General features: G+C 35.2%; 4 protein-coding genes across 6 annotated transcripts; 3 read left to right on the top strand and 1 right to left on the bottom strand.

Moving 5' to 3' along the window:
• The first annotated feature begins 1,028 nt into the window (after positions 1 to 1,028).
• On the top strand, positions 1,029 to 2,422 carry LOC101262846 (inactive protein RESTRICTED TEV MOVEMENT 2). The gene is made up of 2 exons (XM_004246665.4): positions 1,029 to 1,204; positions 1,612 to 2,422. The coding sequence occupies exons 1-2, from the start codon at positions 1,099 to 1,101 to the stop codon at positions 2,214 to 2,216; spliced, it is 711 nt and encodes a 236-aa protein (XP_004246713.2). The 5' UTR covers positions 1,029 to 1,098; the 3' UTR covers positions 2,217 to 2,422.
• A 1,526-nt stretch (positions 2,423 to 3,948) lies between these two features.
• On the top strand, positions 3,949 to 7,768 carry LOC101263146 (3-methyl-2-oxobutanoate hydroxymethyltransferase 1, mitochondrial-like). Its single transcript, XM_004246666.5, has 5 exons — positions 3,949 to 4,741; positions 6,103 to 6,309; positions 6,388 to 6,534; positions 7,068 to 7,121; positions 7,240 to 7,768. The coding sequence occupies exons 1-5, from the start codon at positions 4,316 to 4,318 to the stop codon at positions 7,459 to 7,461; spliced, it is 1,056 nt and encodes a 351-aa protein (XP_004246714.1). The 5' UTR covers positions 3,949 to 4,315; the 3' UTR covers positions 7,462 to 7,768.
• A 386-nt stretch (positions 7,769 to 8,154) lies between these two features.
• On the bottom strand, positions 8,155 to 14,088 carry LOC101263451 (TATA box-binding protein-associated factor RNA polymerase I subunit B). Of its 3 annotated transcripts, XM_019215656.3 has the most exons (6): positions 13,711 to 14,088; positions 12,310 to 12,436; positions 10,941 to 11,401; positions 9,693 to 10,508; positions 9,450 to 9,583; positions 8,155 to 8,739 (listed from the first exon to the last, which is right to left on the bottom strand). In XM_019215656.3, the coding sequence occupies exons 3-6, from the start codon at positions 11,365 to 11,367 to the stop codon at positions 8,299 to 8,301; spliced, it is 1,818 nt and encodes a 605-aa protein (XP_019071201.2). In that variant the 5' UTR covers positions 11,368 to 11,401; positions 12,310 to 12,436; positions 13,711 to 14,088; the 3' UTR covers positions 8,155 to 8,298. The 3 variants fall into 3 exon arrangements, with proteins under 3 accessions (XP_019071201.2, XP_004246715.2, XP_069145324.1); XM_004246667.5 differs by lacking the exon at positions 13,711 to 14,088 and having other exon boundaries at positions 12,310 to 12,450; XM_069289223.1 differs by lacking the exon at positions 13,711 to 14,088 and having other exon boundaries at positions 10,941 to 11,437; positions 12,310 to 12,427.
• A 78-nt stretch (positions 14,089 to 14,166) lies between these two features.
• Positions 14,167 to 19,491, top strand: LOC101263744 (LRR receptor-like serine/threonine-protein kinase GHR1). The gene is made up of 4 exons (XM_010327726.4): positions 14,167 to 15,684; positions 16,406 to 17,320; positions 17,402 to 17,920; positions 18,699 to 19,491. The coding sequence occupies exons 1-4, from the start codon at positions 14,778 to 14,780 to the stop codon at positions 19,289 to 19,291; spliced, it is 2,934 nt and encodes a 977-aa protein (XP_010326028.2). The 5' UTR covers positions 14,167 to 14,777; the 3' UTR covers positions 19,292 to 19,491.
• Positions 19,492 to 19,933: the final 442 nt, after the last annotated feature.

Below are 19,933 nucleotides of genomic sequence, written 5' to 3'. Positions count from 1 at the left end.
AATTGAAGCTAATCTAACCATATAATCATTAGCTTTGGTAACTTAATATCATTAATAATCATAATACAAATATTCAATTGCATGACAAAGTATTCCTTAAAACTACAAATGCATATTATTTTAAGAAAAAAAAGAAAATTGTAATTTATAGTAATTTTATATAGTTTTAGAATATCTAATTTTTTATTAGTCATGGTTTTTATTTTTAGAGTCAAATTATAAAAACTTTGACTAACATTTTAAAATGCATTTTTTTATCATATGAATATGAAAAATTGTAATTTATAGTATTTTTATATAGTTTTAAAATATCTAATTTTTTTTGTTTAAAATATCAAATTAATTTGATCTAATTTACCTTTGAATATTAGTCAAGTTGACTTTCGATAAGCAAAACATGACAATGATTTCTGGACAAAGTATTCCTTAAAACTACAAATGCATATTATTTTAAGAAAAAAAAAGGAAATTGTAATTTATAGTATTTTTATATAGTTTTAGAATATCTAATTTTTGTTAGTCATGGTTTCTATTTTTAGAGTCAAATTATAAAAACTTTGACTAACATTTGAAGATGCATTTTTTCATAATATGAATATGAAAATTTGTAATATATAGTATTTTTATATAGTTTTAGAATATCTAATTTTTTTTGTTTAAAATATCGAATTAATTTGATCTAATTTAACTTTGAAAATTAGTCAAGTTGACTTTCGATAAGCGTAACATGACAAATATTTCTGAACGGAGAGAGTAATAACTAAGTAACTAAAAAATGTAATTTTTTTTTAAAAAAAATTAAATAATTATGACAAATGGTTAATTTCAAGTCTTTTTAAAATCAATTTCTCAAATATTTGGTTACCTATTCAAGAAGAAAACTCTAAGCTAACCAAAAGCAAGAAATCTATTAGACTAAAGCATGAAAATAAGTTAAGGAATATCTAAATTGAAAGAAAACAGCCTTAAGCATCTAAAAAAAAAGTTTAACAAAATTGTATAAATAATATATATATATAACACAATTGTTTCAATATTTTCAATACCAACAACACAAAAAATTACAAATTTCATAAATTTAGCAAAATTAAAATAAAAATGGATTCAAAGGGAGCTGCACCAAATCAAGTTTATGAAGATTTTGTGCCAACTACAGAGTTGGTGCAAGAACAAGACTCTGATACTCTTCTCCTTGATCTCACAGGTGATCTTCTTTTACTATTTTTTTTTCGATCGATGAAACGAGTTGTCGTCTCCTTATATTGTGTCTCGAGTAATATTTGCCTCGTCATGTTAGCTTTTGTGGTTGAGCCAGACTCAAAATTCATTTCCTTATAGTTTCTCCAAAATTCCTAAATAGTTGTTGCATGTGGGGATCGTAAAAAACCCTGTAATTCGACACACTTCTAACGATATTTTGTTTTTCGAAGAGTATAAGTAACACAAACTTTATGTCCTTAGCACAATGTCATTATTTTCATGGGAACCCCACAAACTAAATGTTACATTTGTTGCTCGGACTATTCAAAATTTATACTGAGAGATATTTGAAGAGTCGGAGCGACATAACATAACATAACATAACATAACATTACAAGTGAAATTGTGCAGGTTTCAGAAAGGAACAAGTGAGGGTTCAACTGACTAGAACAGGAGTTGTGAAGATTAGTGGACAAAGACCAGTTGCTGAGAACAAATGGCTTAGATTTCAGAAGGATTTTCCTGTTTCACAAAATTGCGACAGGACGAAAATCAGTGCAAAGTTTGAAAATGGCATACTTTATGTCAAACAACCAAAACTTATAACAACTTCACCACAGAAAAAAGATCAAGAATTGCCAACATCTGATCCTCAACAGCCCAACGACGAGCCACAACCAACGTCTCAGAAGAAAGACGAACAACAAACACAAGACGAAAAAACACAAACAGAAGAATTGCCTAAACATCAGGCTACTAATGCTGAAAAGCCTGAAATGGAAGAACAAGACACTAAAGAAACACCTGCTGAGTATACTGGTGCAAGTAGCACTATGGAAGAGGAAAATAAACCGAGTTATGCGTGTAAACTTGATAAAGATGCATATACTAGAACTGAAGATGTTGTAGATGAGAAGCTGAAGATGCCAAGGAAACTGATGAACATGACTCTGATTGCGCTTTTGGTTCTTGGAATTGGCCTATATATCAGCAATAAGATGAAATCCAACAATTAAATAGTCGTGTTTCGTCTAATAAACCAAAACTAAGTTGGGATATTTGCATTTCTCCCAGCTTATGTGAGTGTATATGAAGAAAACTCACAGACTATTGCTCCTTCTTCTTATTGCATTGCTGAATTGTATACATGAAACGTTCGTTTCAAAAATTTGTATCGAATAAAAATACAGTATGACATGATTTATACTATGGTTTTCTGATATATGTTTGATGTGTTCTTATTATTAACAAGGAGGGTTAATGGTCAAAAACACTGTTGAGCTATCGATTTTTTACGAGTTTCATGACACAACTATCAGTTCCCTGTTCCTATCTGAACTATCACTATCGTTCAGGTAGAAAAACGGAACAACTGATAGTTGAGGTGCGTTTTAATACATAGATGGTGAAAGTTGGAGTAGGAAGATGGAACGAGTGATAGTTGAGGTAATAAATTCGTGAAAAAGTTATAAGTTAGTTGTGTTTTTTACCATTATCTCAAGGGAAAATAAGATATAAAAAGCTCATCGACAGTATTATATGACTATTTTTGTCTCTCAACATTTTTCTTAAGAAATCAAGTAAAACTAAACTATAGAAATGCATAATACATCAGTAGACACGTTAATTTGGCCTTAACTGGTAACGAGATACTTCTAACTTAGAGGATGCACATCTAGACACATCAACTCGTCGATCCATTGTGTCAGTTGAACACTCCCAACTGCCATGTCAGCGTCTGGTGTCCACGAGACACACTGGGGATGAGTTGAGGTGTCTAGATGTGCACTCCTAAAATTTGAGTGTTTATTTGTCAGTTGAGACCAATTTTGAGTGACTATCTGTGTATTATGACATACAGAAATGCAGGTTAAAAACCGAAAAGGTTACCTTAAGGTGTTGAAATGCTGTTGGTAAGTTTTGATATCATTGGAACCAAACAAGTCCTTTGAAATTCCCATTCTTTTATCTCTGAGTCCATCAGCGTTAAGAAATTGCCAGTATCCACCATGTGGAATGTAACTGCTGCAAAATCATCTCGATCAAATCCAACGATGACATCAAGAACCTCAACAGCATCAGTTACTGTCCTGCAGATTGGCCTATTCTATGCCAAATAAATTGTGTAAACATTTTCTATGTTGATGTTTGTTACCATGTTCTTTGCATATTTGCATCTCTTATAACGTGAACTATGTTCTATTAGTCTGTTCCAAGAAGAATGACACAATTCTATATTCTGAATTTTACTTTAAATTTCTCGTTGCGTGCCAAGGGAGTGCATCTCTGGATTTCACTTAGATAGAACTCAACAAGTTGTCTTGAGGTAAGTTTGTTTTGCTTGAAAGCTATATGAATGTCATCAATAGTTGTTTCTTTAAATGAGAATGTTTTTGCCTAAGTTTTGTTATGTTTGCTTAGTGTGTGTCTAGCTGATTGTGGATAGGGGGGATACGAGTCTTGGAGCAACGGTAATGTTATCTTTCGGGGATCCATCCGATAGAAGAAAGTTTACACTAAGGTTAAAACTAATTTTGATGTATAGTAGATATTGAACTCCATTATACTTCTTTATATGTTTAAGTCGTTTATATTTTGACTCCATTTAATAAAAATTCTGGCTCCGTTACTATGTGCGACCTGTAACGACCTTTAATAATCATATTTCATTTTTTATCGTACAGGAACTCTACTCTCTAGTCCATATTCTACTTTTTTAAATAGGTTACTCGTTCAAATTACAGGGGTGTGACATTACGTTATAACGAAGAAGAACGATATAGTATATTCAATCACTATATTTACTAAAATAATACAATTCAAATTATGCCCGGGTGGGAGCGGTTCACGAGAAAATGATGTTGAAAGCGTCGTCTCAAATGGGTCATGCAGTCCGCACACCGGATAAAAAAAAACGATTTGATTCTTGAAATTCGAACAATAAAAAAGAAAAAATAGTAGGTATGCTCAAACTCCATTTCTATAAACAACAATTCTTAGTTGGTGTTTGATAGATTTCAGGTCATCTTTGGTTGGCGCAAAGAGGGCGGCTTTCACTGTTTTTTGGGTATATATATCGATTCATTGCTTATCTGAAACACACCCATTAGCGAAAATGGTGTTTTTTCGTTCAATTTCAAGAGGAATTTCATCTTCATTGTGCAAAACTGGGTATACCCATTATAGAAAATTGCGGTTCTTGAGCAATATTCCTGAGAACACAGTGTATGGTGGACCAAAACCCCAAAACCCAAATCAAAGAGTAACCCTAATGACGTTGAGGCAAAAGTATAAGAAGGGTGAAGCGATAACAATGGTGACGGGTTATGATTACCCATCTGGTGTTCATATAGATATGGCTGGAATTGATATATGTCTTGTGGGTGATTCTGCATCTATGGTCGTTCATGGACATGATACTACTTTGCCTATTACCATTGATGAGATGCTTGTTCATTGTAGAGCTGTGGCTAGAGGTGCTAAAAGACCTCTTCTTGTTGGTGATCTACCTTTTGGCACTTATGAGTCTAGTACTAAACAGGTAACACTTTAATGGAGTACTACTTTTCTGTGCAAGTGTAGTGCTGTGCCCCAGTTTCCATCTCTAGGTTGAGCCAGGGGTTAATCTGAAACCCCTTTGTGAAAAACATATATTATGTCAAAAAACATATTTTTATGTGTATGTAGTATGGTATGGTTTCTTTTGAGCTGAGGTTCTACTTTAAACAACCTCTCTGCACTACATTACATTAGGTTAAACTTCATGTATATCCGACTATACACAGACTGCAGTTATGGGATTTCATTGTTGTTGTTTTTGTACATTGTATGATAGGATATGGAATGAGCTTAAATGAACTTGTTTTGGTCGGAGATAGTAGATGTTGAATATCTTTGGGTTCTTCATTTATGTATTTCTTTATATTTTGATTACCTTTAGCGAAAATCATTGCTCCGTCATTGTGGCTACTATCATATATAGTTGTGTAGCTATTCATAGCAAACCTTATATGGTGGTGTGAAATAGGGTAAATCACTTGTTTGATAGACTATATTACAATTACAATGTGAAAACTTAGGTTGTTAATGTATATATGAATTAATCCAACAAGTAATCATTTGTGGTTCAGTTTGAAGTGAGAATTGTTGCTAGATTGCATCTATGGTATCATTGTGTGTTGTTTAAACTGGTGAGAAATTGGTTAAAGAAAATGAGGAGAAATAAGAGTTCTTTTTGTTCTTAGGAGTCTAGTTCTTGTTAGGTGATGATTTGTTGCTCAAATTGGTCCAAGAATTGAAATATTGGTTGAGCTTTATTATGCCTTTGTTATTTGTGTTAATGTAATTTCTTGTGTCATGTGATGTTACATTGTTACTTATTTGGAATGGTGAGGCATTGGATAAAGAATGAAAACAGTGGATAATGAAAACCTAAGTTGCTCAGACTCTTTATACTCATTAGGTGATCATTTCTAGCTCAAGTTTCCCAGAATTGATGTTTTTATTGATTTTATGTCTCTCATTTGCATAATTAGTTCTCGTTTCACTTACCATTAACAACTTTTATGTTTCTCTGTTGAACATATCACTAGAAATTAGAGCAGATTATACGTATAAAGATATAAGTGTGAGTAATCCTATTTAGGAAGTGAAGGATTTGTCTAAGTTGAGAAACTGCATGACAACACAGCCTCTGAAAACCAACTTTTGAAGGTATTGCTTTATGTGCTTCATTTAAATGTTTGAGGACGTTCCTAATTGAACTTGCATTTGCATTCGGAGAATGTTGCTTACACATACAATAACCAATTATATGTTGCCTCTTCATATTGGCGTAAGGGATCTTTTCTTGGTAAGTTTCAATGGGATGTGAATGGCTTTGGGATGTTGTGTAATGAGCAGGCAGTTGATACAGCTGTAAGAGTTCTAAAGGAAGGAGGAATGGATGCGATTAAGTTGGAAGGTGGGGCACCATCAAGAATTACAGCAGCTAAAGCTATTGTTGAAGCGGGGATTGCTGTAATAGGGCATGTGGGATTAACACCTCAGGCCATCAGTGTTCTTGGTGGATTTAGGCCTCAAGGCAGAAACATTGATAGTGCAGTCAAGGTATACCTATTAAAAGCTGATAGGGTACACATGGCGTATACAGTCAAGACTATATACTTGTTTTTATGAACTTTGCAGGTTGTAGAAACTGCCATGGCCTTGCAGGAAGCAGGGTGCTTTTCTGTTGTTTTGGAATGTGTGCCTGCACCTGTTGCTGCAGCAACTACATCTGCTCTTAGGATCCCCACTATTGGAATTGGCGCTGGGCCTTTCTGCAGTGGTCAGGTTGGTTGAAATTCACACTAATTTTTATATGTGCTACTATGTTTAGATACAATATTAGGGCGGAAGCTGAAGTTCTATTATATTTATGTGAAAATGTTGTAAGGGCGTAGATAGAGTTACTTTGTGGTATAATTTGAACTTCTTTCAAAATGGGTTCTTGGACAGTAGTGCATTTTTGCATAACCTTTTAGTTTTTCTAAAACTCACGGGTTTATATACAAAGCTGTTGGATAAATTGTCTGGTGGATCACTGGAAGTAGTTCTGCAATCTATGTTTATCTCACTTGCAGTGATGAGTGATCTACCTAGAATGACTTTGCTACTTCATTTCATGTCTCATAACATTAATATGATTTTCAACTTATGTGGTTATAATTAGACGCCACACAGGATGACATTCCTACTTCATTTCCTATCATGAACTCATGATATTAGCATGCTTGTCAATGTCTTCACTCTCCAGCAGTAGTAGCACAATTATTTTTAAGGATTGACAGTTTAAGGTTATGTAATCGCATGTCCTAATAACGCAGGTGCTAGTTTATCATGATCTTCTTGGGATGATGCAACACCCGCACCATGCCAAGGTTAGTACAACTAAATTTATTCTGAATCCGGAGTCAAATTCTCTTTTTCTTACTCTTAGCGCCATCTGTATGAACTGTATCCCATGTACCAATTAAGAACTGTCTCTTCCTTTTGCAGGTTACTCCTAAGTTCTGTAAACAGTTTGGACAAGTTGGAGATGTTATCAACAAAGCTCTTCTGGAATACAAGGAAGAAGTAACTAATGGTTCATTTCCTGGCTCTGCTCACAGCCCATATAAGATTGGTGCAGCCGATATGGATGGTTTCTTAAACGAGTTACAGAAGTTGGGCTTCAATGATGCAGCTTCAGCAGCAGCTGCTGCCGCTGAGAAGATCTAGACAAGCTGATTTATCCCCCAGATCGAGAGGACCAGCCATTTTTTAGTATGCTTGGAGACAACAAGTGCTATTATACTGAGCTGTATCTTGCCGTCTTTCGCAGATGGGGGCTTTCGTTTAGTCGATTAGAATTCTGATGTCCAGAACTGGAAACAAGATTAGTGTTCCTTTTAGAGTAGGCCAAAAGGAGATGCTGATGATACCAACACCATTACTATATTTTTGTTTTAGGAAGAAAACAGTCAGTCTACAGTGTACATAAGATGAAATGTTGAACCCAATCAATAAAATTTTATTTGGGGAGAAATGTCTTCAGCTATAATGCTGTTAATGGATGTATTCTTACCTTTTCTTTTTTTTTTTGCTTCACACTCGGTGTTTGATACTTGCATTGGAGTCCGATAAATTCAAATTTCCAGTGGAAAGTCCCATGTTAAGAAGTAAATAACTCTCTAACAAAGGTGACTGCACATTCAGGGCTCGGACCTGAAGGATATTCTACTTGAGAATCTCTAGTCAGGTCAGTTCCCATAGCAATTGATTCTGTAATTGTCTCAGGTCAGTTCCCATAGCAATTGATGCTGTAATTGTTTAGAGATCTCGAATTCAAGTCTTCTGATTAAATTTCGATTTCATATGAGTAATCAGCTGGCTTTAGATCATAAGTTCACAACCAATAATGTGATAGTCCCCTTTTGCTAGTGGAAATGATCTCATATGCTCATATTTACAACTGGAACAAAATAAGATGTTTCTATATACATCTCCTAACAAGAAAATAACATTTGTAATGGACTACAAAACCAAATCTTCCGCGAAGGATGATGAGTTTCTTATCTAATCGCGACAAAATTCACATGAATCATCAGGAATTCTCTTACATAAGCAAAAACCTATTCTTTTTTCTAGCATTTCCAATCGTTTCTCAAATGTCAATACTCCAACATGCATAGTCCTAACATCAACTTGTGCAACCTTAGCACAAGATCGAAGTAATATGTAATAATCAGCATGTACTGCATAAAGATAAGCCCCGTCTTTCTTTCTAGCATACCTGATGTATCCGTCTTTCTTCTTCACATTCTTCCTTGGTGGTATATAAACAAATCGATTCTCTTTCATATCAACTTTCAGCTGTCTTAATGTCGCGTTTGAATCACCATCATCCCTTGATGTTTTGCAGATGCATTTGCATGAATCATTCCTGAAGTTCTCGTTTTCTTTTGGTCTGCTGCTGCATCCATGTCTGGTTTTCCCATCTTCTGATGCTTTGCCAGCCTTGTTTTAAAAACGAATTATGATTCAGCTATTAAATATTTAAACAAACAAAGACGAGTGTACGAACCCCCGCGAAAAACAAATAAGAAAACTAGGTGAATGTTCAACATCCAAACAGGTAAAATAATACTGATGCAGGCAGAGCTAGTTTACAAGTACACTAACCACAAATCATGTTACTTCACCAAAACTCCGTGTTTAGGTTTCTTTAGGTGGTTAAACATTATTTAGTATGTTAGCTCAATATCTCACCATTGATTGGGACTATGTAGGTGATGTCTGAAAATGTAAAAGACACGCTTAACAGCTGGTAGCGCCAGAGTCAGTAGGAGCAGGGAAAGACTCGTAAAAAATGGGTTAGTTGGTTGTTTGACCAACGGAAAGCATGGAAGAGAAGTCCACGAAAGAATAAGAATCAGCAACTTTCTAGAGGTATCTTCCTAAACCTTGCCAAAGAAGGCTGGGATGCAAGGTTGTTGTCGCTCAAGCAACTATTGAAGTAGACAGAGATTTCCGCTTATTTCTCCATGTTGAAGTGGCCAACAGAGAAAAGTTAAAAACTTTATGCAGATATATCAGTAAGGAAAGACGTGGTAATATTTGAAGGTTGTTGATGTGTACAACCAATCCTACCACATATTGACGAGGTTTTACAGATGTGGGTGCAAGATCATATAAAATCAACCTTAATCGCGGGGAAACTAAAATACCTTATGGCTTTGATAGAAGTTCCAAAGATCTTCTATTAGTTTTTTTTCTTCATGATCGTCATAAGCAGGTCCTAGTCCAGCGAAAACCACATCTTTGCAGTACCGAAGATATGAATGTAAATCTTTTGAAAATTCTGTCAAACAAGAAAAGAAACATAACTCAAACAAGTCACAATTGGTGCAACTTATAACCCTATGCTGTATCGACATGTATTAAAAAATCAAGTAATGACTTGCAATTACCATATGTATCGCTGAGTTCATTGTATTTTTCTTCAATAATTTTCAAGAGTTCCACAGCATCAGAATTAGATTTACTCAAATCTGATGTACTGTCATGAGGATCCGCATCATGTGAAGCAGAGTCGTCCTCGGCAACAGCACCTCTTGCATTACAACTGAAACCGCGTTCTCCAGCTCCATTCTCAACAGCAGACACTAAATTATTGGAACAACATGCAATCGATTCCCATTTTCCGTCATTTAGGTCATAAAGCATCCTCATTGTCACAATCAGTATAGACATCACGCAAACACGAGAAGGCAGTCTGGAGTCATTATCTGATAAATACAACTCTGGAGGCATAGACCACTCATACACTTGGCATGCCTGAGGAAGAATTTTCTCAACAGGAAGCGATAAATGCTTGAGATAACGGGCAGCTATAGCATGGAAGTTCACTGAAGGCAATTCCAACCCTATTTTCGTGGCAATTGAGGCAGCAAGGGACTCTAATTTTTGTAAGGTGACAGTTCTGATAGGCCTGAACATACGAATGGTACTGATAGGGCAGGACCTTGAAGGAGGTCCTAACTGCTTCTCTATTTCAAGAAAAGCAGCAAAATACGGGAGCTTTCCTTCTAACGTCCACTTCAATATGTCTGTTGGCAAGATTGCTTCCCTTGCCACGTGACAGACAAGAAAAGAGATAGCCAGAGAACAAGGTAACGGAATCATGCTGCTCAAGGATTTATGCCATATGGTTACTGCCTGCTTTCCAAGTGAATTATGAGGTTCTGTTTTCTGGCTGCCAGTCGGCTGCGGAAGTTCTCCTTCCCCTGAAATAAATACCGGCATTAGGTTCTAAAAGGGAAAGGTGAATATAGAAAGGAAATTTTGCTAGACAGCCAGAATATATGATTCAGAAGTTTGTCATAAACAGTATTGTGGACGGTGAAAGGCGACAAAAGATAAGATAGGACAGAACATCTTTTCCTTCATGCTACACTAGAAGAAATTTCATTTTCGTTACACAAGATTACCCATTAGAAACCAAGTAGATATGCTGAATTACTCTTGCATTTTACAAGTAGTGTTTCAAAAGAATGCGAGTGACAACAACCATAGTAGTCGAACGTGCATTGTTAGGCTGAAATTAATCGATACATCTTCAGCTTCTAACTAATGATTGTTAACAAATCCTAGAGAAACAAGAACAGGAAATATCCTGACTTCCATCCTTGTGTATACAAAGATTATCGAAATGATACCTTGAGTTTGAGACTCTGATTCATGGATGACATTGTATGCCCACTCATCACTCAACGCGTTTTCATGTGCCAAGAGTCTTAACCAAATAGGCCCCGCAAGCCCAACAATCAGTGGGGTTACGTTAAATTTCTCCACCAGAGTCTTGCACTGCATTTGGATCATAGCTTGTAACCCCATAACATACCTCAACCGAATCTCTGAATAATAGTCTGTATAAGTCAAAGAAATTTGATGGCGCTTAGGACGGCACTGACTAGTACGGTATATTCCCCCATCTACATTGCATCCATCATCATTATCAACACTCATGTCAATGATATCATTTGCTTGAGAGCCGCAACCATTGCAATAGAAAAACCCATCACCACCATTGACAAAGGATAGATTGGGACAAAACTCGCAGCGCCTTTGGATCTTCTCTGTCATTCTAGTTATTTGTATAAGTCATTGATTGAATCCTCTGCATTAAAGCACCAACTATTTAGTCAAGTAACACCTGGTCAAATCAAGGAGGTTAAAATCTTCAACTCATTAAGATTCGATCTTTCTTAAGACACCGGTACTCTATACTGTGAATCTAAAATCAGAAATATTCTCAAGAAACTAAAGGGAAAAAAAGAAGATCATGCAAACAGATTTATTCCGAAGAAACTAAAAATCTAATATCAGGAAAAAATAATTTGAACCAAAACTAGTTTTTTTTTTCCCTCTTGACAAAGTTACAATCAACAAACGTAAGGTCGTATACATCACTCTACCGTCCCCAAACTTCACTTGTGGGATTACAGTGTGTACTTCACAGTGGTGGTGTTCCATTATCACGTGATTCATTTTTTTGGATAACCGAGAAATCTGTCTATGACCCGCCCTTTGGACCAATCATATTGTACTTTTGCTATATTCTCATACATTGTCTCCTTTTTCTATATATGGATTGATTGCACTCGAGCCTAGGGTCCTTCAGAAACAACCTCGCTACCTCTGCACAAGATAGTGATAAAGTCTCCTCCCCAGACCTTACTTGCGGAATTTCACTATTATGTTGTTATAGTATACTTCCCACACGAAAACACACTTGTTAAAAATATCCCTATTTCTAACCGACGAAAAACTAAAAAAGCTTAAAAATTTGAACTTTTACTACTTATTTAGCATCGAACTTGTAAAATACGAAGACAACCTTATCGTTGCTCCAATCTATATGCTTCTATACACAAAAAAGATCAGTTAAACCCTAAATTTTATTCCTACCAAACATCAATTCTATATGTTAGCAATCACAAAACTAAGTAAAATCTACGCAATTGAAACCTATAGAGAAAATAAAATTCAAATTTCTTAATTACAAAAAAAAAAAAAAATTGTTACCGGAACGGTGAAGCAAGTACTAACAGCTCGGACTCAGGCGCTTGATTAAGAAATTCCGGTGGCTGCTCCTCCCTTGATCAAACATATGTTTTGTTTCGAGCCCTCGATATGAAAAAAAAAAATCTCGCTAGAAAAAATTTACTTAATGCTAATTCAATATAATTAATGGTTCGAGCTCTCGATATAAAAAAAAAATATTACTAATACTAATTCAAATTAGTTAATCTTTTTCGCTCTTGATATTAAAAAAGTCTCATTAGAAAAGAATTTTCTTAATGCTAATTTGAAATAATTAATCTTAAAAACTAAAATGTAATAATAAATCTAATCACTTAAATTTACTAAAATAGCACTTTTGATCTCTATTTCTTCAAATTATAGCATCGTTAATTTTAAATAAGAATAAAAAATATTTAAAATCTATAGTTAAATGTATATTTAATTAATATATGCTAATGATTAGATTGACGAAATAATGATATTATAAATATCAAAAAAGTTCTATTAATTTATGAAATATAATATTAAAAACTATATTATAGAATCAAAAATCGAATCAAATTTCAATAAAGTAGAGGTTTTAGTTAAAACTAGAGATGGAACAAGGGCCATAGCTTTTATGTCTATGTTTGAATGCTAAAAAGAAAATAAAAAAAAAATAGTCTAATAAGATAAAAATTTCTAGCCCTACATCTTGTTTTATTTTATTAAGTTTTTTAATCGATGTCGTATAGGTTGACTTTAATTTCGAGACTTTTGATCAAGAACTAAGAATATCAAAGAAATTAAAGAAGAAATTCAAATCGAGAAATACATACTACAAAATTGGCTAAAAATTGATTAAACTTATTTCTAGATCAATTTTTGATTTTTAAAAGTGGTTGATAAATTTAAAAATAATTTAATTAGATAAAAAATGATTTTAAATAAGTTAAAAACAAAAATAGATCTCCCAACTTTTTCTTTTTTCAACTTAAAATCATTTTAATTTTTTTTTAACTTTGAAAATATATTTTAAAGTCAATCCAAACGTTATTCTTTTTCTCATTAGATTTTAGCTATTTGCCTAATTTAGGTTTAGAGCTCCAAAATTTAAAATGAATTGAGTAAAAATTAAAATATTTCGAATCAAAAATCCATAAGTACTCCTTATTTATATTAACAAAACTTCGATTGCACCTTAGTTTTTGTGACCCTACACCAAATATCGAAATGAAGAGTAAAAATTTCAAAAAAAAGAAATTAATATCAAATTGAAATATCGAAAAATCGATATCAAAAAATTGAATTAATTCGATTCGATGTCTACCCTCCTAGTAAGGGGGACCATGAAAGTGAAACAAATAAGGTAAAAAAAAGAGTATTCCATTGTTGGGAATCAAGAGTAAGTCACCCCATTACCTCATAATTTGTCATCTTCCACAATGGACTCTCTATTGATCTCTGCATAGTTTCTTGATTGGGACCACAATTTGCCCCTTTTTAATGTAAAAAAAAAAAAGACTGGCTTTTTTTTTTGTTTTCAAGAAAAGAAACCTCTCTCTTCTTGTCTTGATATTGTAAAAGAGAATGAAGTCAAAAACTTTTCCAGCTCACTTGTATTTAACACTGTTACACTTACCTAAACTCTACTCTCTTCCCAACCCACAAATTGTTTATAGATGTAGTGTGAAGATGGGATTTGGAAGAACAAAAAAAAAAAGATAATAAAAATGGTGTCTTTATTACTAGTATACTAGTGTCTTTCTCACTTACCTAACCCCCCACCCCTTTTGCTCTGATCTGTTTTTTGCTCTTCAAGAACTTAGCTTTAGATACATTAAAGTTTGGTTTTTTTACTTAAAGTTCTGTCCTTTTCATCTTCCTGTTTACAGGACATTCCATTACTGTATCAATTTGTAGTACTTATCATTCTTGAAAGTAGTTAGTCAAAATTGTGTCTAAATGAAAGGTTTTTGGTGGTCTACTGTTTCTTCATTTATGTAAGGGAAGTTGGTTTGACTAAAAAAAAATGGCCCTTATTGACTTGCTTATGGTATAGAGAAATGTAGGGTCTCTTGTTTTTTTTTTTTTGATTTTGATGTATTGGTTATTGGTGAGTGAATTTAATGGTGGCAATTTGCATTTTGGGATATTATTGGTGATTTGGTATTGCTGTTGGACTTCAATGATTTTAGTGGCTGGTGTTTTTGCTGCTTGTTCTTTTATCTAGGTTTATATACTCTCTTAGTTCACTTGCATAATTGACTAGTGATGATTGCAGTTTGTGTATAAAAATTTTGCTAGTGATGATTGTGCAATCCTTAGTCTTTCTACTTGGTGGGGTTTGTCTACTTTCTTGGCCCATTCTGAATTCTTAGCTTGTGAAAATGCTGTATTTTTTTTCCTTTTTAGTTCAGTATTATATGTAACTCTCTGTTAGTGTCACAAGGGGTTTTTTTTCATTGGGAGGAAAATAAGAGGAGGAAATGCAATCTACCATTTGTGTAGTGCTGCTATTTTTAGTTGAGTTAGCTAAAGGAAGCTTAGATTTGGATGCTCTTTTGGAGTTTAAGAAGGGAGTTTTGAAAGACCCTTCTGGGAAAGTCCTTTCTTCATGGGATTCTAAGTCATTAGGATCAAATGGTTGTCCCCAAAACTGGTATGGTATCGGTTGCAGTGATGGCCATGTCACTTCAATTGAACTAAATGATGTAGGTCTGGTTGGAGTTTTGGATTTTGCAGCTATTAGTGGCCTAAAAATGCTGCAGAATTTGTCTGTTGCAAACAACCAGTTAAGTGGAAAAATTACTGAGGAAGTTGGGTTGATTATGTCATTAGAATTTTTGGATCTTTCCGAGAACATGTTTAGTGGTTCTATACCCTCTAAGCTGACTGGTTTAAAGAACTTAGTATCTCTTAATCTTTCTTTAAATAGTCTCGATGGAATGGTTCCAACTGGTTTTGCTAGTCTTGAGAAATTGAAGTATCTGGATTTGCACTCTAATGCCTTCTCAATTGATATTATGCTTCTTCTGGCCTCGTTGGGGGATGTAGAGTATGTAGACCTCAGTAGCAACAAGTTTGTTGGATCACTTGACCTGCAAGTAGGAAATTCGAGCTTCGTCTCGTCAATTCAGTATCTGAACATTAGTCATAATAACCTGGACGGAGAGCTATTTCCTCACGATGGAATGCCATATTTTGACAGTTTAGAGGTGTTTGATGCAAGTAACAATCAGCTTACTGGTACTATTCCATCCTTCAATTTTGTGGTCTCCCTTCGAATTCTTAGGCTAGGGAACAATCAGTTGTCTGGATCACTCCCCGAAGCTCTTCTAGAGGATAGCTCAATGATTTTATCAGAATTGGACCTAAGCCAGAATCAGCTTGCAGGTGTGTTGATCCTTTCTTCTTTAGTTAATTTGTTTGGTTGAAGTAAATCCAAGTAATCTATGGTTAATTTACTACTACTATCTATGATCTGAGGTTGTAGTTAGTTTGATAACAGATGAATAATCTTTAGATTGCTATCTGCTGGAAAACATGCTTGATTTGGTTGCAATCAAATGTAATGTATAGAAAACAATTCCTGAGCACTTCAGTATTGTGCTCTAGAGGAATGCTGTACAATTCTCTGCTTAAGTATAATTATCATACACATTGTTCCCAATTCTTCCCTCGTTTAGAGGTATTTCATACTTATACTCAACTCTAAGGCAGTTATTGCTGTAAACTTGCATTTTAATTCGTGTAATGTTCCAGAGTCTTTTTGATTTTTTTTTTTGCTGCATTATTAATTCCATCTCTCTTTGAGCCGAGGGTCTATCGTAAATAAATAGCCTCCCTACCCTAACAAGGTAAGGGTAAGGTTTGCATACATGCTATACTCTCCAGACTCCACCTATGGGATTATACTGGATTTGTTGTGGTTGTTGTTGTTTGCTGCGTTATAAACAAGCTGCGTAAAGATATTCTTCTTAAGGTTGGAGTTCTGGTGAATTTTAAGTCTTTTGTTGTTCTTTCTAATTATTATATTTAGTTGTTCTTACCACAGGCCTAAACCAAGCTACTTCCTTTCCAGACTATTTCATGAAGCCATTTGCTATTTTGTCAGGTCCCATCGGAGGTATAAGTGCTGTGAATCTCAAGCTTCTAAATTTATCATATAACCAGCTGTCAGGCCCCTTGCCTTTCAAGGTTGGGCGCTGTGCAATCATAGACCTGAGCAACAATCGGCTAACTGGAAATGTGTCCCGGATCCAAGGTTGGGGAAATTATGTTGAAGTTATTGTGTTAAGCTCAAATGCATTGACAGGAACCTTCCCCAACCAAACTTCCCAGTTCTTGAGGCTTACTTTGTTAAAGATTTCAAACAACTCGCTTGAAGGTGTGTTACCAACTATGTTAGGGACATACCTCGAACTTAAAACAATTGATCTTAGCATTAACCAACTAAGTGGTACTCTCCTTCCCAGCCTTTTCAACTCTACCAAATTGACTGATATTAACGTTTCTTTCAACAAATTTACCGGTAGTGTACCTATCATGGCATTTAACTCAGAGAATCTTAGCTTGGTTTCTCTAGATGTTTCACATAATGCATTAGCTGGTCCGTTGCCTCCGGGGCTGGACAAGTTCCCGGACATGGTAAATCTGGATCTCTCTGATAACAAATTTGAAGGTGGCCTTCCTAATGATCTCTCAGAGAAATTGGAATTTTTAAATGTGGCTAATAACAATTTTTCTGGACCTGTTCCACAAAATTTATGGAGGTTTCCTGACTCCTCATTCCATCCGGGGAATCCCTTGCTTGTACTTCCAAAGCATGCTGAAGCTCCTTCAGAGGGAGATTCAACTTTAAGCTTGAGAAGTCATGGTTCTCGCATGAAATCTACCATCAGGGCTGCCCTCATTGCTGGGCTGATCTGTGGTGTATCTGTTATAGCTTTGTTGACATTAATAATCTACCGCAAGGCCCATCAGCGAGATGGTGGGGAGGACAATATGAAAGGAACCAAGGAAAAGAAAGGTATGAAACTATCCTTCTTCCAAATAGACAGGTGATCAGATCAACTGATACTATCATACTAATGCCTTTTCATTTCCACAGGTTTGTCTTTATCTGATATAGAATGTGGACAAGACACTAGAGAACACAGCGTGCCAGTATCAACGGTTCAAAATGAGTCATTATCTTCATCTGTATCTGTCATGTCATCTGCCAATCTCTCGCCTTCTAAGGTTCAAGATCAATCCAAAAGCCCAAAATCTCTCAGGGTTTCTTCTCCTGATAAACTGGCTGGAGATTTGCATCTACTAGATAACGCCTTGAAGGTCACTGCTGAAGAATTATCATGTGCTCCTGCCGAAGCTGTGGGCAGAAGTTGTCATGGAACATTGTATAAAGCTACGCTTGGTTCAGGCCAAGTACTTGCTGTCAAATGGCTTAAGGAAGGGATAGTGAAAGGCAAGAAGGAATTTGCTAGAGAAGCTAAGAAACTGGGGAGTATTAGGCATCCTAATTTAGTTTCTCTACTGGGTTACTACTGGGGTCCCAAGGAGCATGAGCGGCTTCTCATATCGAATTACACCGATGCCCCATGTTTAGCTCTTTATCTTCTTCGAAAAGGTCAGTCTCCCCTGTCTACCTATAGAGTATATCACCTGCATCTATTTCTGTAGCTTTTCTGATTTTTATTTGGTGCTGAAATCGTGATCCAGTTTTACCAAAGAAAATTAGTAGTACTCCTTCAATGAAATCAAACATAATGGACCGTGAATGCACAACTTTGAATATGTATATTGAAATTGTAGTTGTCAAGATTGCTCATACCTGATATGCTGAAGTTTAATCACCATCTTGCCACTTGATATCCATTTCGGTGCCTCAAGTGTACTTTTCTTCGAAAAGATTTTCTAGCTTGCTGGTTGAATATGTATCTGAGACTATTAAGTATTAATACACATTTCACATAGCAACTTTCATGAAATTTATAACTGGAGCTATCTTCCAAAATCTGAACTTTTTCAATTCATATATATATTAGCAATGTTAGAATTACACATAGCAGAAAAGGATACACACCTTTTTTTTGCTTTCATGATAATACTAAAAGGTAAAACAGTTTTGCCTTGGTTAATTGTGGCTTGATGGTGATAGTGGGAGAGTGAAAAGTCGAAAAGAGGATTCCTCTCTTCTTTCTCTCATTCAAAACTGTGCACACGTGGCTCGTTTTGTATGGATTACTTCGGTTGGGCTTGGTTGATGTCGTTTTGATAAGGGCATCTCCTGGTGCACTAATTAGAGACTGCTACTTTGAAGCCTACTTACTGCATATAGCACTGTACTTTGCTTTCTAGTTTTGAGTGGTGATATGGATGTCGGTTTCATTTTTTGATGTATGCAGATGCAGAACGCTGTAAGCTACATCCTTTATCTCTAGATGATCGACTCAAGATCTCTGTAGATGTTGCTCGTTGTCTAAACTACCTTCACCATGAAAGTGCCATACCTCATGGCAACCTGAAATCCACAAATGTACTTATAGACACGTCTAACGTGAATGCCCTACTTACCGACTATAGTCTTCATAGATTGATGACATCTGCTGGAACAGCTGAGCAGGTTCTAAATGCCGGTGTACTCGGTTATCGTCCACCTGAATTCGCGAGTACAAGTAAACCTTGTCCGTCTTTGAAAAGTGACGTCTACGCTTTTGGTGTTATCTTGTTGGAACTTTTGACAGGAAGAAGTTCTGCAGAAATTGTTCCTGGGAACTCAGAGGTGCTGGATTTAACCGAATGGGCGAGATTGTTGGCCTTTCAAGACCGTTCAATCGAGTGCTTCGATCCATTCTTACTGGGAAAGCAAAGCAACGACGACGACATGCATACGATTCTTGATAGCATGCTTCAGGTTGCACTGAGGTGCATTTTGCCAGCTGATGAAAGGCCTGATATGAAATTGATTTTCGAGCAACTTTGCTCGATCGCGCGATAACACAAGTTGGAGGGAGAGGTAAAATTTGAAATACTATGTAGTTTGTAGATTTGTATGTTAAAAGTAGATATTTCATTCATGTTCCATTTTTCATTCAATTGTTTTAGAAACAAAATTCATCAAGTGATGAATGATGTTGTTGTATTCTTCACATTTATTGACAAGAAATAAAATTTTCTTGTATGTCATTCTCATCAAAAGTTATGTTCTTTTTCTCATAATCATGAAGAATATCGCTCCCTCACGAGCGATTTTGCCTTTTTGGTTTGATAAAAAATTACTATGTCGTTTATGCATTTTGAAGGAAAAAATTTATCCTTTTGGCTCCGAAATCTTTTATAATTCATTATTGACGTAATATTTAACGTAAAGTTAAACTAGATGTTTAAAAAGTTTAATATCACCAAAATTATATTTTAAAATTTTCAAATTCTATATTTCAAGAAGTTAAAATGATGGACCAATTTAATACATGAACATTTTCTTTATCAAATTGTTTAGGGAAAAGGGACAAATATATTTTCATACTATCGTAAATGATCTTCCGTCATATTTTTGGAAAATTGGTGCCTCTTCTGTCCAAAACTAGAGCATATATGCCCTTCACATGAACGGAACACTAAAGAGGGGTTTGACACAATT

The sequence above is a fragment of the Solanum lycopersicum genome, chromosome 9, assembly GCF_036512215.1.
Source record: "Solanum lycopersicum chromosome 9, SLM_r2.1".
NCBI classification, from domain to species: Eukaryota; Viridiplantae; Streptophyta; class Magnoliopsida; order Solanales; family Solanaceae; genus Solanum; species Solanum lycopersicum.
The sequence above is the reverse complement of the archived record's forward strand: the minus strand, read 5'-3'. Positions and strand labels throughout refer to the sequence as shown.

Coding starts and splice junctions, on each gene's coding strand:
- LOC101262846 (XM_004246665.4), top strand. CDS start 1,099: ATGGATTCAAAGGGAGCTGCACCAAATCAAGTTTATGAAGATTTTGTG. Junction 1,205..1,611: donor TCTTCTCCTTGATCTCACAG/GTGATCTTCTTT, acceptor GAAATTGTGCAG/GTTTCAGAAAGGAACAAGTG.
- LOC101263451 (XM_019215656.3), bottom strand. CDS start 11,367: ATGACAGAGAAGATCCAAAGGCGCTGCGAGTTTTGTCCCAATCTATCC. Junction 9,584..9,692: donor TGAACTCAGCGATACATATG/GTAATTGCAAGT, acceptor CTTGTTTGACAG/AATTTTCAAAAGATTTACAT. Junction 8,740..9,449: donor ACTTCTATCAAAGCCATAAG/GTATTTTAGTTT, acceptor TTTTAAAACAAG/GCTGGCAAAGCATCAGAAGA.
- LOC101263744 (XM_010327726.4), top strand. CDS start 14,778: ATGCAATCTACCATTTGTGTAGTGCTGCTATTTTTAGTTGAGTTAGCT. Junction 17,321..17,401: donor AGGAACCAAGGAAAAGAAAG/GTATGAAACTAT, acceptor TCATTTCCACAG/GTTTGTCTTTATCTGATATA. Junction 17,921..18,698: donor TCTTTATCTTCTTCGAAAAG/GTCAGTCTCCCC, acceptor TGATGTATGCAG/ATGCAGAACGCTGTAAGCTA.
- LOC101263146 (XM_004246666.5), top strand. CDS start 4,316: ATGGTGTTTTTTCGTTCAATTTCAAGAGGAATTTCATCTTCATTGTGC. Junction 6,310..6,387: donor ACATTGATAGTGCAGTCAAG/GTATACCTATTA, acceptor TGAACTTTGCAG/GTTGTAGAAACTGCCATGGC. Junction 6,535..7,067: donor GGCCTTTCTGCAGTGGTCAG/GTTGGTTGAAAT, acceptor CTAATAACGCAG/GTGCTAGTTTATCATGATCT.